This window comes from Salmo trutta, chromosome 1, assembly GCF_901001165.1.
Source record: "Salmo trutta chromosome 1, fSalTru1.1, whole genome shotgun sequence".
Taxonomy (NCBI): Eukaryota; Metazoa; Chordata; class Actinopteri; order Salmoniformes; family Salmonidae; genus Salmo; species Salmo trutta.
In genome coordinates, this window is record NC_042957.1 from 49,447,280 (window position 1) to 49,466,468 (window position 19,189).

General features: G+C 39.4%; 1 protein-coding gene across 2 annotated transcripts; it reads left to right on the forward strand.

Moving 5' to 3' along the window:
• Positions 1–624: 624 nt before the first annotated feature.
• Positions 625–19,001, forward strand: LOC115198405 (sorting nexin-8). Of its 2 annotated transcripts, XR_003879225.1 has the most exons (14): positions 879–900; positions 6,643–6,770; positions 7,500–7,629; positions 10,433–10,623; positions 11,141–11,261; positions 14,374–14,510; positions 14,648–14,728; positions 14,848–15,008; positions 15,256–15,385; positions 15,487–15,555; positions 15,904–16,053; positions 16,582–16,731; positions 16,957–17,195; positions 17,422–19,001. XR_003879225.1 is itself a non-coding variant. In XM_029760324.1 (13 exons), the coding sequence occupies exons 1-13, from the start codon at positions 879–881 to the stop codon at positions 17,044–17,046; spliced, it is 1,560 nt and encodes a 519-aa protein (XP_029616184.1). In that variant the 5' UTR covers positions 625–878; the 3' UTR covers positions 17,047–19,001. The 2 variants fall into 2 exon arrangements, 1 of the variants encoding a protein (XP_029616184.1); XM_029760324.1 differs by having other exon boundaries at positions 625–900; positions 16,957–19,001.
• Positions 19,002–19,189: the final 188 nt, after the last annotated feature.

Here is a 19,189-nt window from a genome sequence, read left to right on the forward strand (position 1 = left end):
GTCGACCTGCTGAGTGAAGGGATAAATGAACAAACTATTGGGCTCTATCCAGGAAATCATTATGACACACACACTGTCCAATAACAATATTTTTTAAATGATCAATTTAGAGTCCTGCTAGTTACTTGACTGTTTTTTTTCTCTCTTTCGGGATCTATTGGAGGAGAGAAATCCACAAATCACCCTTCAAACTTTTAGACCGTCTGAACCCAACGACGAACAAGTAAAAATTGCTTACAATGTAATCATATACACATTTGTATATCAATATCCAATAAATAGATTTGGTGCACTGGTCCTCAAATAGATGTTCTTTGATTTATTTGGCTAGAGTTTTTTTCAAATCAAGTTATGGTTAGGCAGAGGTGGAAAAGTACTGGATTGTCATACTTGGGTAAAAGTAAAGCTACCTTAATATAAAATGACTCAAGTAAAAGTGAAAGTAACCCAGTAAAATACTACTTGAGTAAAAGTACAAAGTAAAAGTAAATGCTATAGGTCAAATTCCTTATATTTAGCAAACCAGATGACACAATTTCCTTTTTTATTACTTTTTTTAGACAGCCAGTGGGAAAGTGGGAAAGTAATTATATTCGAGGACAGAGGCATATTTGAGATTTTTCAAGCCTTTGTGGGGGAGGATCCACTTGTTCACCTATGCTCCTATGTTCTGGATTCCCAATATCCAGTTTGCAGTAATCCAGGTCTTGTCTAGTGCCTACAATAATGTTTGGACATATACAGTACTGCTGCATAAAGTCTGAAATCTGGCAAAAATCCAAAGTTCACTACAACTTTAAGAAATAGTTAATTCTTCGGGTTTTTTTCTTCAGGAAATCACATGGAGGTGCTGTCGTGCTCACATGACAATCTAAACTATGGCAGGCGAGCTCAATGAAGGTAATTTGCTAAATATATGTTATGTTCCACATCTTTATGTTACATTTCAGAATGTGTTTTCGACTTTTTGTAAACGTTCTACGTGGCGACAGGCGAAATAATGTTTTTTTGGGGGGTTATGTTTGTGATTGAATTCAGAGAACTCGGTGTGAAGTGTCAGAGCCTAATAGTGTCGCCTACGATTCGTGATGTAACTACAAAACCTGTCAACTTTAAGATAAACAGTAATATAGTAGGTTTACTGCGAATTGTAAAATACAGGCTACTCATCTGAGCTTTAGATTACACGTTTAGCACGGGTGTTTAGTTTATTAGGATCCCTATTAGCTACTGCACATGCAGCAGCTACTCTTCCTGGGGTTCACATAAAACTTACAAATACATAAAAGTACAGAACAGTAATAGTAATAGATCCCGTGTGGCTCAGTTGGTAGAGCATGGTGTTTGCAACGCCAGGGTTGTGGGTTCGTTTCCCACGGGGGACCAGTACGGAGAAAAAAAATGTATGCATTCACTACTGTAAGTCGCTCTGGATAAGAGCGTCTGCTAAATGACTAAAATGTAAATGTAGACAAGAACAATTATGGGTGATTTGACAGATAACTGTAGGTTTTTATACGGTAGGGTAGGCTGCTGTACTGTTGCATTGGTCTGCTCATTGTCATGTTCTCACCTGTTATGGATGTTACCTGTCCCATAGAATTACAATCTAGATTATATTTCTATGACCTGTCCAAATCACGTATTCAACGTTCCATAGCATATGACTAGCCTCGTTGTCTTCTGTTTAGCTATTATTCCACTACTTGCCTCTCCTGTCATTTGCCTAAGAGACTTTAGGCACTCTTCATATGAACATTCTATCATTAAGATTTGTTCCTGATTCGATAACCCTCACAGCTATCATCCAATCACAATATTTATGCAAATTATACTGATAGAAAAACATGAATTGAATTCATACATTTGATTACAAACATTCTAACATTGGGTATTCTGATGTATTGCATTTTTTTTTACCAGCCTCTTGGCAAATGACAGGAGTAGAAAGTTAGTTGGTACCCAGACTACCATAGGAAAATTGTCGCTAGTTTATTTTTTAATTTCTTTCATTATGAAAATGACATATGATTAAGTTTACTTTGTAAACATGTTTGCCAATACAAAAATACATTATTTTAAGCACTGTTTCACCCATAACTGCCAGGATAATGGAAATGAGGGATACAAAGTATATTGAAAGCAGGTGGTTCCTGAGTTAATTAGGCAATTAACATCCTATCATGTTTAGGGTAATGTATGAAAATGCTGGGCAGGCCATTATTTTTCTGCCGTGGCTATGCTATGGATTACAATGCCCCCATCCCACAGAGCACGAGTGGCCACTGAATGGTTTGATGAGCATGAAACGATGGCATATGAAAACGTTGAAAACCATATGTCATGGTTGAACAATGGAACACTTATGGGAGATTCTGGAGTGGTGCCTGAGACAGTGTTTTCCACCACCATCAACAAAATATCAAATGGAATTTCTTGCAAACGAATGGTGTCGCATCCCTCCAATAGAGTTCCAGACGCTTGTAGAATCTAAGCCAAGGTGCAGTAAAGCTGCTCTGGATCGTGGTGCCCCAGCACCCTATTAAGAGACTTTATGTTGGCATTTCCTTTATTTTGTCAGTTAGCTGTATGCACAGTGTTCACACCCCTTGACATTTTCCACAATTTGTTGTGTTACAAGGTGGGATTAAAATGCATTTGTCATTTTTTTGTGAACGATCTACACAAAATAGTCTGTCAAAGTGGAAGAAAAATTCTAACATTTGGTAAAGCATTTATAAAAAAATAAAACACTAATATATCTTGATTACAAGTATTCAACCCCCTGACACAATACATGTTAGAATAACTTTTGGCAGCGATTACAGCTGTGAGTCTTTCTGGGTAAGTCTCTAAGAGCTTTGCACACCTGGATTGTACAATATTTTCACATTATTCTTGAAAACATTCTTCAAGCTCTGTAAAGTTGGTTGTTGATCATTGCTTAGACAGCCGTTTTCTTGGCATAGGTTTTCAAGCCAATTTAAGTCAAAACTATAACTAAGCCACTCCGGAACATTCACCAGCTATGTTTCCATTAACTTGTCCAGTGATTTATTTTTTTGGTCGACAGTTAGAAAATATATGTGACAATAACCTGCTAGAGTGCGTTTCCATTGAACTATCTCGTTTCAATAAAAACACCTGGATGTAATGACATCACACATACAAAAAAGACGACAGTGTCGAATAAAAATGTAGTGGATGAACTTTCCATTACAGATTTAGGCAAATTTCGCATTTAATAAATTGGCGGCAACCTGTATGCTCTCCCACCTATCTGTTGCATGTCTCAGGTAGCCCACAAAAGCCAACATGTATAGAATGCAATAATTTGCTCATATTTGCCATAATCTAATAAATCTCATCTGCCAGCGTATCGCTGCAGTCCATGCCATGGTAAAACTTGCACACCTGTAGATCTGAAAGAATTGGATGGTGAAACTTGCCAGCCAACCAGAAAAGCAAGGCGAGACAATTCATGCATTCTTGAAAGTCAGGACAATCCTTGTTCTGCAAAGAAACATAATATTTTTTGGGGTGGAAAAATGTATTTTGCAAGCAATAGGCAGTTAGAATTAAACCTGGAGTGGAGATTTGTAATTACGCAGTGACATCACACCTTCAAAATGATTAGGAAATCATAATTTATTCTAAAAACACAGTTTCAATCATCATTTGTCAAAATAAAGAAAGTTAGACAAAATAAAAATCCACCCCTGTCGAACAATTTTTTGGGGGCGATCTTGAGAAAGTTTCTCCTATATCTGCCGTTTCCATGACACATGTCGCAAGGATTCTTTTTGTTGCAACATTGCTTTTGTCGAATAAACCTGGGTCAATGGAAACTGGCCTACTGTCTTCTTGGTAAGCAACTCCAGTGTATATTTGGCCTTGTGTTTTAGGTTATTGTCCTGCTGAAAGGTGAATTTGTCTCCATATGTCTGTTGGAAAGCAGACTGAACCAGGTTTTCCTCTAGGATTTTGCCTATGCTTACTGTAGCTATATTGTGTTTCCTATTATCCTAAGAAACTCCCTAGTCCTTGCTGATAACAAGCATACCCATAACATGATGCAGCCACCATCATGCTTGATGATATGAAGAGTTGTACTCAGTGATCTGTTGTGTTGGATTTGTCCCAAACATTGTTTTGTATTCAGGACATAAAGTTTGTTTCTTTGACACATTTTTTGCAGTTCTACTTTAGTGCGTTATTGCAAACAGGATCCATGTTTTTCTTTCTTTTAACTCTCATTTAGGTTAGTATTGTGGAGTAACAACATTGTTGTTGATCCATCCTCAGTTTTGTCCTATCACAGCCATTAAACTCTTTAACTGTTTAAAAATCACCATTGGCCTCATGGTGAAATCCCTGAGCTGTTTCCTTCCTCCCTGGCAACTGAGTAAGGAAGGATGCCTGTATCTTTGTAGTGACTGGGTGTATTGACACACCATCCAAAGTGTAATTAATAACTTCACCATGCTCAAAGGGATATTCGATGTCTGCTTTTTTACCCATCTACCAATAGGTGCCCTTCTTTGAGAAACATTGGAAAACCTCCCTGGTCTTTGTGGTGGAATCTGAGTTTGAAATTAAGTGCTCGACTGAGGGACCTTACAGAGTGTGTGGGGTACAGAGATGAGGTAGTCATTCAAAACTCATGTTAAACACTATTATTGCACACAGAGTGAGTCCATGCAACTTATTATGTGACTTGTTAAGCAAATCTTTACTACTGAACCTATTTAGGCTTGCAATAACAGGGGTTGAATACTTATTCACTCAAGACATTTCAGCTTTTCATTTTTAATTAGTAAACATTTCTAAAAACATAATTCCAATTTGACGTGCGTGTGTGTGTGTGTGTGTGTGTGTGTGTGTGTGGACAAGTGACACAAAATCTCAATTTAATACATGTTAAATTAAGGCTGTAACATCAAAATGCACTGTAGATCCAAGTTGGCTAGACTTTAAATATAAAGATTAGCTGGCTACTCACTAGCAGGTGGGCTTGTGCTTGAGATTGTTTATGAGATCTGTGATCTCTAAGATGCACTATGCAGAAATCGCTCAGCCATTTCCTGGTTACTAAAATGTGAATAGTTTGCCTAATTTCATTTTGTGACAAAACAAGCAAATATAGTGTAGAGCATCATTGTACCATCTAAACCACTGTGAAATATATTTTCCATAAGAAAAATATTGTATTTTCAGCTGTTTGAAGCTGATGTACAAAACCGAAAGTAAAAAAACGCAAAAATGAAACTTAAGTACAGGAAGCATAGAAATGGCACATATCAAACCGACCTACCGCTTCTTAGACTTGCTTTCAATGAGAATGACAGATTTATAACACACATTTCTATGTGAATATGCTGGGTCGCCCAAAACATTACATTTTACACCTTTTAATGTTCTATAATGCCTGTTACCAGAAGTTGGTCATTATTAGTGGATGTGCATGCTTCTGGTAAAATATTATATTACAACAAAAAGGCCATTTTCGTAGACTGATTTGAAACCCAGGTCAGTGATTTTTGCAAAAATGCAGGTTAATCTATTTTGATAAAATAATTATATTATTAGTGGGTCTTATGCTGAAGGCTTATTTTTAGCCTAGGTATAATTTTACAAGCCCTGAATTCAGCCCTACCTGTACATTAGAGACTGCTCCCCTGTGTACATAGTCATTGAACACTGGCCACTTTAATTATATTTACATACTGTTTTACCCACTTCATATACGATATTCTAGTCAAGGCTCATTCTATATAACTACTGCTGTACACACCTTTTCTATTCATATACTGTCCATATTTTCACAACCATTATATGCATATACACTGAGTATACCAAACATTAGGAACACCTTCCTAATATTGAGTTGAACCCCCCCTCCAATTTTGCCCTCAGAACAGCTTCAATTTGTCGGGGAATGGACGCTAAAAGGTGTCAAGGGATGCTGGCCCGTCTTGACTCCAATGCTTCACACAGTTGTGTCAAGTTGACTGGATGTCCTTTGGGTGGTGGACCATTCTTGATACACACGGAAACGATTGAGCGTGAAAAACACAGCAGCGTTGCAGTTCTTGACAAACCGGTGTGCCTGACACCTACTACCATACCCCGTTCAAAGGCACTCAATTCTTTTGTCTTGCCCATTCACCCTCTGAATGGCACACATACACAATCCATGTCTCAAGGCTTAGAAATCCTTCTTTAACTTGTCTCCTCCCCTTCATCTACACTGATTTTAAGTGGATTTAACAAGTGACATCAATAAGGGATTATAGCTTTCACATGGATTCACCTGGTCAGTCTGTCATGGATAGAGCAGGTGTTCTTAATGTTTTGTACACTGTGTAAAATATCTATATGTATCCGGACTCTGACATTGCTCATTCTGTTATTTCTTTTGGAGTTTGTGTGTTTCTCTATTGTTAGGTATTACTGCACTGTTGGAGATAGAAACCTGCGATAACATTTGCAAAATATGTGTACGCGACCAATACATTTGTTTTGTTTAGGTTAAGTGAAAAAGATTTTGCCATGATGTTTAACCACAAATCATGCAATTTAATAGAAATGTCTTCATCCACATAAATCCCTGCCTAATGGTTTGTGCACCTCCTCTCTCAGGATCAGTGCCTCCATACTACAGGGAGGTGTATGAGGCCATCCGGAGTAAGATAGATGAACGAGTGCAGGTGGAGGTCTTCCAGAGGTTGCTCAGCAGAACAGATCTTCCCAGTGCCGTGCAGGGTCAGGTGAACACAACTTTTTCTTTACTTGTTGTCACATCTATGATCTAGAATGCCCGCCAAATGTGGAAAGGAAGTTCTGGCTGTTTGTGGGTTTTTTTTTTTTAGGCTCATGTTTTTGTTGTTATGAAGCAGAAGCACAGACTGGTTTGTTATGTATTAGACCTATGGCTTTTCTATCCTCTTCCCTTCTTGGAACTCCAAGAAAAGTGAACAAGAAATTCTGCAGAATAGGAAGTAGACACTTTAACAGAAAAGACTTGAAAAACATCTAGCGCTCTTTGATACAAACTATTCAACTGTATTCAAAGACCCTCTCAAGCCTATATTTGTTTTACCACTAAGTACTAAGGGGGTAATTACAATACTAGTTCCAACACCAGTTATTAGAAAGGGAGGTTTCTGCTAAGTATCTCCTTGCTGCCATTTAATTAGTGGTATTTGCTTCAGTAAAGCTTACTGAAAGGTGATGGTATTTGAGGGGATGGCATTTTAAAAGTTGTGTTATTCAAGAGCACATGGGACATGAAAAATACAACGTGTTACACAGTATCCATGGAAACGCTTCATAGATGTATTTCAGCTGAGACCTCATGGTTCAGTTTGATGTTTCTTACTGTTTTATATCATTGCTAAAGTGTTTTCTGCATTTTCTTGTCAACCACTGCTGAATTTCGACCTTGGATTGAGCAATGACCTGTTAAGAGAGTCCTGTAATGTCCTTGTCTTTTTCAGATTGCTGAGCATGTTGACTACACTGATGGATTCTTAAGCAAGTTGTCCCTATATAAAGCACTGGCGTTGATCGCGCTTGCTCAGCAAGGAAAGCAACCAAGCCCAAAACTCTTAGAGAACTGCATACAAGGTAAGCCTTTTAACTAGTTGTTTTCAAGTGAGGACACAGCAGTAAATGTGTAGCTTAATCAGTGGCTTGACTGTTAAGTATCTAAGGTCAAAAACCTTTGTGACCCCTATGAACAGCTTGTGTGAGAAAGTTCACTTCGCTATATATTGTGTGAAGTTGAATATGCACGTGACAAGCTAAAGTACACATTGCATTTGCACACAAAACCAGCAAGTGTGCTGTGCTAAAAAGCTGGTCCTGGTTTTATCGTAGTGTGTTGTATTTGTTGGCCTGTTTCCTCTAACCTCTGGGCATTGCGTCCGAGAATACACCAGCTCCATTCCCATGTCTCTGTGAAAGACACACAACCTTTCCCTGCCCTTTTTTTCCTCTGGAACAGCTCTGTGAACAATCATAATGAAAGTCACAGGAAGAACTCTTCCCTCTCTCTTAAGTACACTTGTATTTCTTGATTATATGAATCCGTTTACTTTCACATTCTGTGGCTAGGTTTTTGTGAAGAAAAGCATGAGTGTTAGTGTACAGTACCATTAAGTTGGAGAGGAGTCGTCGTCTTTGGTTTTTCAGAGGTAGCCATTACTCCGAACACAGCCCTGAGTTAGAGCTCTGTTCCAAAGCTCATATGATTATTTAGGGCCCTCTGTGTTATTTCAAGTGCTGCCAATATGGCAGCTGACTGCTTTCTGTGAAACTGATGTCACGTTTTCTCTGCTGAGCTATGGTAGAGCTTGTTTCCTAGTTGTTGTAGGAGGACGATTAACTCTGCTCATATCTCTGTGGAATGTCAAGGAGGGTGAAGTTCAGGATCACATGAATCACACCATCATAATTGTTTCAAAGACTTAAGAGACATTTGAGTTTAGGGAGAGTCATGTGGGCTTTCTAATGGTGTCAAGTCTAGTTTCCTCAATATTACAAAAGGTGTACCGCAGGGGTTGGTATTGGGACCTGTGCTCTTTACTATTTATATACAGTGCCGTGAAAAAGTATTTGCCCTCTTACACTCAGTAACTGGTTGTGCCACCTTTAGCTGCAATGACTCCAACCCAATTGTTTATCAGTCTCACGTCACTGTGGAGGAATTCTGGACCACTCTTTCATGCAGAACTGTTGTAACTCCGTGACATTTGTGGGTTTTCAAGCATGAACTGCTTGTTTCAAGTCCTGCCACAACATCTCAATTGGGATGAGGTCTGGACTTTGACTAGGCCATTCCAAAACTTCAAATGTATTGCTTTTTAGCCATTTTCATGTAGACTTGATTGTGTGTTTTGGATCATTGTCTTGATGCATTAGCCAGCTGCGCTTCTGCTTCAGCTCACAGACGGATGGCCTAACATTCTCCTGTAGAATTATCTGATACAGAGCAGAATTCATGGTTCCTTCTATTAAGACAAGTCATCCAGGTCCTGAGGCAAACCATCACACTACCACCACCATGCTTGACCGTTGGTATGAGGTTATTACTGTGGAATGCAGTGTTTGGTTTTCGTCAGGCATAATGGGACCCATGTCGTCCAAAAAGTTATACTTTTGAATCAATCATAGAACATTCTTCCAAGAGTCTGCATTCCACAGTAAGAACCTCATGACAACGGTCAAGCATGGTGGTGGTAGTGTGATGGTTTGGGGATGCTTTGCTGCCTCAGGCGATGTGAGATACTGATCAACAACTACAGGAAGCATTTGGTTGCAGTCATTGCAGCTAAAGGTGGCACAACCAGTTATTGAGTGTAAGGGTGAATTACTTTTTCACACAGGGGAATTGGGTGTCGCACAACTGTGTGAATTAAATAAATAAAATAAGTACAACTTTTTTTGCTATATGTAAACTCATGTTCCCTTTATCTAATATTAGGTTTTGGTTGAAGATCTGATAACATTCAGTATCAAAAATATGCAAAAAATAGAGAGAATCTGAAAGGGGGCAAATACTTTTACCAGACTGCAGCAAGCCACTACTCTTAAACCGTTGGATGCCGTCTACCGTAGCGCGCTTCACTGACAGTTTTAATACTCATCACTGCATCATGTATCAGAAGGTTGGCTGGACCTCACTACAATCCTGTAGATCACTGTATTACTCCTTTCTTGTTTACAAAGCTCTGCTCCACAAGATTCCAACATACCTCACTTCCCTGTTGAAATATTTCAATATGAGATACCAATCCCGTTAGGAGGTTTTCATAACTCTTGAGGTACCGGTTGTCTCCACAAAGTTTGGTAAATTTGCCTTTAGTTTTAACACCTCAGTTATGGAATACCTTACCAACAATTTCCACCTGGATTCCCTGGTGCCGATAGGGCAGTTTAAAACTCTGTTGGTAAATGAGTTCACGGAAGTGTGCAATTGTTTCAATTGACTATTCTAACTTGTTGTAATGTATTTATAGCTGAATTGTAGTTTATTTTTATATTTATTGTATTGATGCCGTTTTTGTCCTCAGGGCACCATTGCAAATGAGACACTGGTCTCAATTGGGCTCCCTTGATTAAATAAAAGTAGCTGAAAAAATGTGAATGGGAGGATTCAAGTGTCTGAAGGATCAGAGGGCCACTAAGGGAGGTGGAATGTCAAATGTACGCTGGAACATCCTTGCTTTTCCCACACAACATGGATGTGTGTAGGAAAATGTTTTATATTCAAAACTGCACTACAGGAAATCATAAATGATGTCTATTAGTTCAATAGAGCTGGATGTGTACACTTTGTCTGTGAGCATAGATGTGCTGATTGCCTTCTAGATAAACGAGTAGATGAGAGCATTGGTTACTGATGTTTGACTTGGTGTTTGTTTGACAGAGTTCCCTAAGCCCCAACTTGGTGAGTTCAAGGATCTCCAGACTCTGAGGATGCAGCCAACTCAGGAGAGCCCCCTCACGGTGTCCCAGACTCTGGGCAAGCTGCTTGCCAGGGATACAGTCCAGGTGGAGCTAATTCCTGAAAAGAAGGGTCTGTTCCTCAAACACGTGGAGTACCAGATCACCAGCCAGGTGAAAGCTGCATTTAATTACATATGAGTGTAACATAAATGGGCTTTGTTAGAAGAACAGTCAAGGAAATTATTAATAGAAAAGGTCAAGCATATATTTTACGATGTATTTACCTTTTTTTACTTCAAATAGGTCACATTTGTGCATTACAAGCAACATTTATTAATAGGAATTTTGATCATAACTCCAAAAATTCTGTAATTCCCTCTGCCTCTATTCCGGGCTTCTCAATTATTTCAGCATTTTTGGCTTGGTGAAACGAATGGCTTTAATGCTTGTTGGTAAGGGTCCATCTAAAAATGAATGTATACATTGCATCTTTTACACTGGATGCCTAAGCTGAACAGAGCTGGTCTTGTTTCTGTGCAGTGAGCATTCACAATCAGTATGAACTAAAGCCAACGCATGACAAACGCATCCATTGTCAATCTATTTGTTGAATTCACAACCCAAAGCATTATGTTATTTTGCACATCTCGGTTATTCACAGATTTAATATTTGTTTTAACTTTTTCAGCATTTTAAGATATCTGTTTACCGGCGGTACAGTGATTTCGATGTCTTCCACGAGCTCTTGCTGCAGAGGTTTGCCTACAGAATGGTGCCTGCATTGCCGCCTAAGAGAATGCTGAAAGGAGGTATATACACTGAGTGCACAATTGTTATGCAAATTGTATTCCTCGGGATTAATTTTACTGTTGAACAAACACAATGCTCTCAGTCAATCCAAAATGTTATTGAACCTCAAACCTGAATGTTTAACAAAGGAAAAGTGAGTTTTGTCTTTTTCAGGGAAATATATAAGTGTGCACAATTATTAGGCAACTATTAGTGTGCAGAATTATTAGGCAACTAAATTACAAAAATAATTTCTCTCAACTCACTTGTTGATTCTCAATTTTTAGAGTAAGTGTAACAGATAAGTAGCACAAAATGACAATTATATAACATTTTTGGCCTTTCAAAAATATTCAGTGACCAATATAGCCACCCTTATAATCAAGAACTGCCATGAGCCTTCCATCCATGGAGTATGTCAGTTTCTTGATCTGTTCACGATCAACTTTCGCTGAAGCAGCAAACACAGCCTCCCAAATGCTGTTCAAAGAGGTGTATTGTCTTCCCTCACTGTAAATCTCACGTTTGAGAAGGGCCCACAAGTTCTCAATAGGATTTAAGTCAGGTGAGGAAGGGGGCCAGGTCGTTATTCATACATCTTTGAGGCCCTTGCTGGCTAGCCAATCAGTGGAGTACTTGGATGCATGTGATGGAGCATTGTCCTGCATAAAGATCATGGTCTTCTAGAATGCTGAGGACTTCTTCCTGTACCACTGTTTGACGAAAGAATCTTCTAGAAACTGGCAGTAGGTTTGGGAGTTGAGTTTCAGTCCATCTTCAACCCGAAAAGGTCCAACTACCTCATCCTCAATGATAGCAGCCCATACCAGTACCCCTCCTTCACCTTGCTGGCACCTGAATCAAAGTGGTGCCCTGTGTCCATTACTGATCCAGCCACGGGCCCATCCATTTGGTCCATCAAGAGTCACTTTCATTTCATCTGTCCATAAAACCTTTGAAAAATCTGTCTTCAGGTATTTCTTTGCCCAATCTTGACGCTTCAACTTGTGAATCTTATTCAGTGGTGGTCTTGTTTCAGTCTTCTTGACCTTGGCCATGTCTCTGAGCACTTGACACCTTGTACTTCTGAACACTCCAGGTAGGTTGCAGTTCTGGAATACGGTGGCACTGGAGGATAATGGGTTCCTGGTAGTTTGACGTTTAATTCTTCTCAAGTCTTTTGCAGTTAATTTGCGCCTTTTCTTCCCCATGCGTTTTTTTGCGCCCCAGTTGACTATTCGCTAACAAAACGTTTGATTGTCCGGTGGTCACACCTCAATAGTTTAGCTATTTAAAGAGTGTCGCATCCGTCTGAAAGGCATTTGACATTTTTGGCTTTTCAGTGTCAGTTAAATCTCTTTTTTGGCCCATTTTACCTGAGGTAATGAGGCTGCCTAATAATTATGCACACCTTGATATAAGGTGTTATTCACTTTCGCCACACCCTCACTCATTACACAAATACATATCACCTGAAAATGATTAAATCCAATAAGCGTTCAAGTTTATACGGTTTGAAGTTCGAAAATGTGAATAGAAATAATGATAAGATCAGAATACTCACTTGCCTAATAATTGTGCATGCAGTGTAGAGGATGTCAGTCAGATCGTTTGATTATTAGGAGAGTGAGTCTTTGATCTGTAAATAAGTGTTCCACTCTGCATCAGAGCTGGGGTCCCGCTGCTCCAAAGGAACTCCAATTCTATTAATCCAACTTCACCTGTGTTCCCACAGCAGACATGAACTCTGTCTTTATATTACCATTATTAGATACCAATGTTATTACTTTATTCAGGGTTGGGCGCCTAACTTAAAAAATGTAATCCGTTACGGATTACAGTTACATGATAAATAATATTTTGGATTACTCCAAATAAGTATCTGATTACATTTGGATTACTTTTGCATTACTTTCACTTCTAAAAATGTTGATTTAATATAGTATTTTTTCATTTAGTAACGTTATTATTTCCAAATGGGGTCAGCCTAAAGATCCTATAATTCATGTTATATTCTATGTGTAAGAGCATAGTCACAGGGCTCCATACTAACATTTTCACTTGTTGGCACCAGCCCATGATCTGGTTGCACCACAATTGCTGTGGGGTCACGCAATAGAAAATAATGGTAGCCTTATCATCTTATAAAGTAATTCAACTTTTTTTATTCAGAGGTGTACTAGACTACTAACACGGTATGATTCAAGAAATACATGGTTTATTCTAACATCATGTTCAAGTACAACTGCATGATTCCAGCTGTTTTGAATTGCAACCTAAACGGTGATTTGTCATGGATTTGGGGTTTGGCAACTAGGCAATTCTTTTTATTTTCTAATGAAAATAGGCTTACAGATTTTTAAATATTTTTTTGTTCAATAGATATTCATTTGTCTACATCTTTTTGGGCACAAATTTATATTTTGAGGCTAGTTTTATTTGGGGCTAATTCACCACATGAGGAAGTGGTTAGCTAGATCGCTAACTCAAAATATAGCCTATTACTGATAGTTAGCCGTGAAATGTATATCTAACAGTACATTTAATGTATATGCCTATGCACCTACCTTTAATGCCAGACATGAGTGCCCTTTGTTGAATATTAAATACAATTCAGACCAGAACGCTTAGACCCTTTTCTCTTAAACAGTAACCACATTGGTTGCATTCAGTAGTGTTTTTCCCATGATTAGGCCTACATTTTGAAATATTGTGCAATCAGAAAGCATTTCACGAAGGAAAGAGAGATTGAAACTGCACTGCTTCAAAGCAGCAAGCAGGAACTCTGTAGTCCAGATGATTTAAGAAGCCATCCACCCTTGATGGGCGATCAGCAGAATAATAGAATCTCTGAGAGCATGTGAGAAGTGCTGATGGTGCGCTAAATGACAGCAATGATGACAAAGTTTTATCAAGATGAAGTATAGATAGATGAAGTAATCCCGAAAGTAATTAGCTGTTTTTAAGAATGTAAGTAATCCAATTACACTTTTGAAAAAGTAATCCAGGTTGATTAGTTACTTCAAGAGCCAACCCTGACTGTATTACATAAAACGGTATGATCTCTTCTGTTTTACAGAAGCAGAACAACTGAATATGCTGGCTCTTTAACTGACCTCTGTCTGTCTACAGTCCTGACCTCCATGTCTGAGAGGGACTTTATAGAGGGAAGGCGGCGTGCTCTGGGCCGGTTCATCAACCTAGTGGCACGACACCCCTTCTTCTCCGAGGACGAACTGGTCAAGACCTTTCTCACCTTCAACGGCTCAGTACGTCTCTGCTACTGAAAAGATCACTTTGCTTCATCTCTGCTAGTTGTCTGTGCCAAGATCACATTGTTCTTTGGCTTGCCATGGATAATGACCGTACTGCTCACACAACTTTACTCTCTCTCTCTTACTCTCAGGACGTTCAAGTGAAAATGCGTGATGCTTGCAAGAAAATGGGAGATGAATTCATGACTAATACAATGGCAACTCTGGCAAAGGTTTGTATTGTTTCTATTATGAGTAATTACTTACAGATTTTTTTTCTTTCTTTTTCAAATTACTATTTGAAATCCTACTGAGATGCAGCAGTGTGAGTCTTGGTACATCTGTGCTGTAGGAATATCTCCCAGCTGATATCCAGGCCCAGTTTTCATCAAGCAGGGAACTGATCAGGAATATCCACAACAGCTTTCACAAGCTGCGGGACCGGGCAGAGAAGATGGCCGAGCGCTCCAAGGAAAACGCCACTGATTTGCTAATGTTTGGAAGGGAGCTCAGGTACAGAACTCAGCATTTACAGGGCTTAAAGCTCTCTTTCTCTATCGCCCCTCTCTACACAAGTGTTTTGGCCCAAGGAAACGTATTATGCTAGCTACCCCACCCATACAACAGTTCTGGGGAAGAAAATGTTGGCAATTGTAAAGGATTTGTTTTCTTTTCCTTTTCAGGGTTTTCACTTCAAATCGTTTTTGTCAGCCAAGACACCGTACTGGTCCAGCTTCTCTAGTTATGCTTTCTGTTGCAGTACACTGGGCTCCGATGGTTCACCCATTCCCTCTCTGGCCTCATCCCAAAGCACCTGGGGCATTCTCCGTCAGTCTCTGAAAGGCCTTTCCGTGGAGTTTGCTCTGCTAGCCGACAAAGGTGCTCAGCAGGTACAATCCAGCTCACTGTATACGTACCACCTGCTCTACTGTGCTATTGCCGAACTCTACCTGCGTGCAAAACATAATCATTTATTCATTGATATCTTAAGGGGAGGAGAGAAGAGGACGATGTTGTGGAAAAACTGAATCTATTCTTGGATTTGCTGCAATCATACAGAGTGAGTTGGAGAAATGTAAAAAAATGCAGTTACTGAAGAACTCTGTATCAAGTTAATGCAATGTTACTAGTGTTATTACAAATGCACTACACAGGTATAACAGCAACTTAATTTAGAGTGTTAACAATATATCTTTGACCCGTGTGGCTCAGTTTGTAGAGCATGGTGCTTGCAACGCCAGGGTTGTGGGTTCGATTCCCACGGGGGACCAGTACAAAAAAGTATGCACTCACTACTTACTGTAAGTCGTTCTGGACAAGTGTCTGTTAAATACTATGATGTAAAAATAGGGTAGTTATTTAGTTATTTCTTACCGTGTGTGTGTGTTGTTGTTGTTGTGTCCCATAGGATCTGTGTGAGCGGCATGAGAAGGGAGTATTGCACGAGCACCAGAGAGCGCTGCAGAAGTACGGTATGATGAAGAGGCAGATGATGAGTGCCACAGTGCAGCCCAAAGAGCAGGTGTCAGTGGAGCAACTGGAGTCTCGCATTGTGCAGGTTCTCTTTCTCATTCATTCTATCTCCTTCTCTTCCCCTTTCTCTCTCTCTCTCTCACTCTCTCACTCACTCAGTGTGCTTGAAAAACGCTCTTCCTTCCTCGTTTACTCAGGGTTGTCACACGTCAAATCAACACTGTTGACATTATTTAATCTTTATTATCCTGACATCACAGGCCAACCCTCCCTCCCTCGGAGAGACTGTGTCCTCTCTGACATTGAGAGGAAGGAGGGAACAGCATTTTCCTATATGCCATCATTGGGTAGTTGATTGATACCCTGGTATAAGGATTGATATCCTTGTATATCCTACCACATTTCTCACACTAAAACCATCTTAGGACGATATTGCATTTGACAGTTGGGCATTTCAGCCTTTAGAATGGATCTCATATGTCATGTTTTTCAACACTGACTCCTACAGACAAGGCCATGACAGCATAGTCTTATGATCAATGAGGTTGTTCCTCTTGATAACCATCATATGGTTGTGGTTTGTGAAGTAATGGTTTGTATCCTCCCCCAACAGCAGGAGAACGCCATTCAGACCATGGAACTGCGGAACTACTTCTCCCTGTTCTGCCTTCACCAGGAGACTCAGCTCATCTTCACATACCTGCCCATCACCTCTCACATCCTGGGAGCCTTCGTCAACTCACAGGTCCAAGGTCACCAAGAGGTGAGACTCACCTGGAAATATACAGTGTCAGGCATGGATTTGTAAGGATTTAGTTGATGTAGTAGAGCACACAGTTCATTAGGTTGATGTGTGTGTGTGTGTGTGTGTGTGTGTGTGTGTTGATTCTAATCTTTAATAGATACACAATTATAAGATGATCGTCTTGGAATTTTGGTCAGAGGATGCTTTCACTATAACAGACTACTTTGTTTGTTTGACAACTAGATGGGTGCAGTGTGGAATGATCTCCAGCAGAAGCTTGGGTGTCTCTTCGGTGTCGATGAAATGCAATCCCCTCCTCTTACAGCCAAGTAGACACCCATGTCCCCTTCTCTCTCAACAAGCGATGAATGTGCAGCTTTGCAAGCCAAGATAGAGTCAAAGTCTCAGAAGGGACTGATGGTGAACTGTTTTCATAAAACCTTGAAAAACACTACAAACTGTGCCTTAAGTATCAATCAGTGGTGAGTAAATGCAGTTTACTGACCTTTTTTAAAATTTTCTTTGTGGGATAGTTTATCCACATTTTGCGGAAAAATGCATTGAAGTATAAGGAGCGCTACTTTCTTCTCTGCTACCCGGCGATCAGTTTACCCACTTTGTTTTTTTACCACTACATCACTGATTTCAATGAATGGATGTGGTCTGCAGTTTGAGATATATATTATACTGTACGTGCATCCTCACTAGGGATGTCGGAGGTTGGTCAGTCAAAGGAGCTCATTGGGAAGTGGAAGAGTGCTTTGAAGAATGTGTACTGCTGCCTTGCTGTATGAGAAGAGGAAAATATGGATTTCATAATTGATATATAGGGAACATTCTGTTGAAAAGCTGGACCCTTTGTGTTATTTTTGTAGCTCATTGCCTTTACCATATGAGGGACTTCTTACCTACACTTCTTGGAGGATCATTTGCCTATGTTGAGGTGTAATGTAGTGTCTTATTGCAGGCAGACACATGTAAGAATGTATGTGGATGTAAGAATATCCTAATTAAGCTGATTGAAGATGTTGCCACACAGGGAAGATACGTTTCCTTGCCGCAGCCAGGTGGTGGCAACATAACCGTTGTGTTTAAAATGACTAGCGTAGATGTTTAGAAAGATTCTAATCAGGGCACAGGCTCATTTCTGAAAAAGACAGGCTAACCAATATATATTAAAGTAAATGTAGTAGCAGCATGGTATTCAATGGTTTGTTGTGAAGTACAACATCAGTATTAATCATCCTACTGACCACACTTGTGCAACTGGGCTTACTAGCTTGTTGTGTTGATATTCATGCAAAGGACTTCAGATTCCTTGCTTCAATCGAATCTTAGTTGCAATACTGTGAAAAGCTGCTTCAGTTTCTACGCCTGAGCCGAACAAGCTATCAAGAGGAAGAAGTTTGATCAAATTAAAATAATTAATGATTTATGGCTGATATAACACGCCATGTGACCAATGGTGAACATACCAAAGAAACATGCTACAATGCCACACAGTCATTAGTGCAATTAAGTAGTAATGATCCTGTAATATTTTATTTCAGGTAGAAATTAAATGTGCTCTGTGTTAATGCTTTTGACCTGTTTGCAATGTTTCAGTTTCAATTAAGATGCAATAACGGTGGTTCAGTGTTTACTTAATGTAGATTTGAAGAAAACTAGATTGAATATTTTTCTGTGTATGCAATATTCAAGAATATTCTCTGATTGATCTTTTTCAAGAATATACCCATGATTTATTGTCCTCTTATTCAACAGTATACACTGATTCCATGTCTAAAGCATAAGATTATGTTGGTAAAGATTCTCATTATTTGATCTGATGAAAAATGTAAAAAAAATGTCACTCACAATTTTGAAGGTTTACGTAACCTGTTCTTGCAAAACTCACCCTCTTCTTGCAGGATGTGCAAATTGCATGTGTTTTACATGTAATTAAAGTACATGAATGAGGCTGTGTAATAAAATGTTGTCTCCCAATTAGAACTGAGTAATATTAGAGAGCTCCGGGGCAATACGTTTTGTTATTCAATGCATTATTTTGTCTTCTCTGTGGAACTGTTAATTGGTTCCTCACAGGTTCTTATTATTGTGTCAACATGAGATATTGTCATAACCTTATTTTTTTGGCAAGTCTTAAGAAATAAGAGGAACAAATGCTTTATATGATCTTTGAGAAAGAAAATTGGAATTAGGTGAAGGATGTAGATACGGGAACGTTTAACTATTGTACAGTTTTATGTTGAATCTCACTTAATGTTAAATAAAAAGTATCAGATACCCGTCTTATTATTATTATTGGGCTCCCGAGTGGCGCAGCGGTCTAAGGCACTGCATCTCAGTGCAAGAGGCGTCACTATGGTACCGGATTCGAATCCAGGCTGTGTCACATCTGGCTGTGATTGGGAGTCCCATAGGGCGGCGCATAATTGGCCCAGCGTCGTCCGGGTTTGGCCGGAGTAGGCCATCA

Bases quoted from the DNA above. Each gene is read 5' to 3' on its own strand.
- LOC115198405 (XM_029760324.1), top strand. From the start codon at position 879: ATGGCAGGCGAGCTCAATGAAG. The intron at 14,729-14,847 runs GTTTGTATTGTT...TCTGTGCTGTAG, and splicing joins CAATGGCAACTCTGGCAAAG to GAATATCTCCCAGCTGATAT. The intron at 16,054-16,581 runs GTTCTCTTTCTC...CTCCCCCAACAG, and splicing joins TGGAGTCTCGCATTGTGCAG to CAGGAGAACGCCATTCAGAC.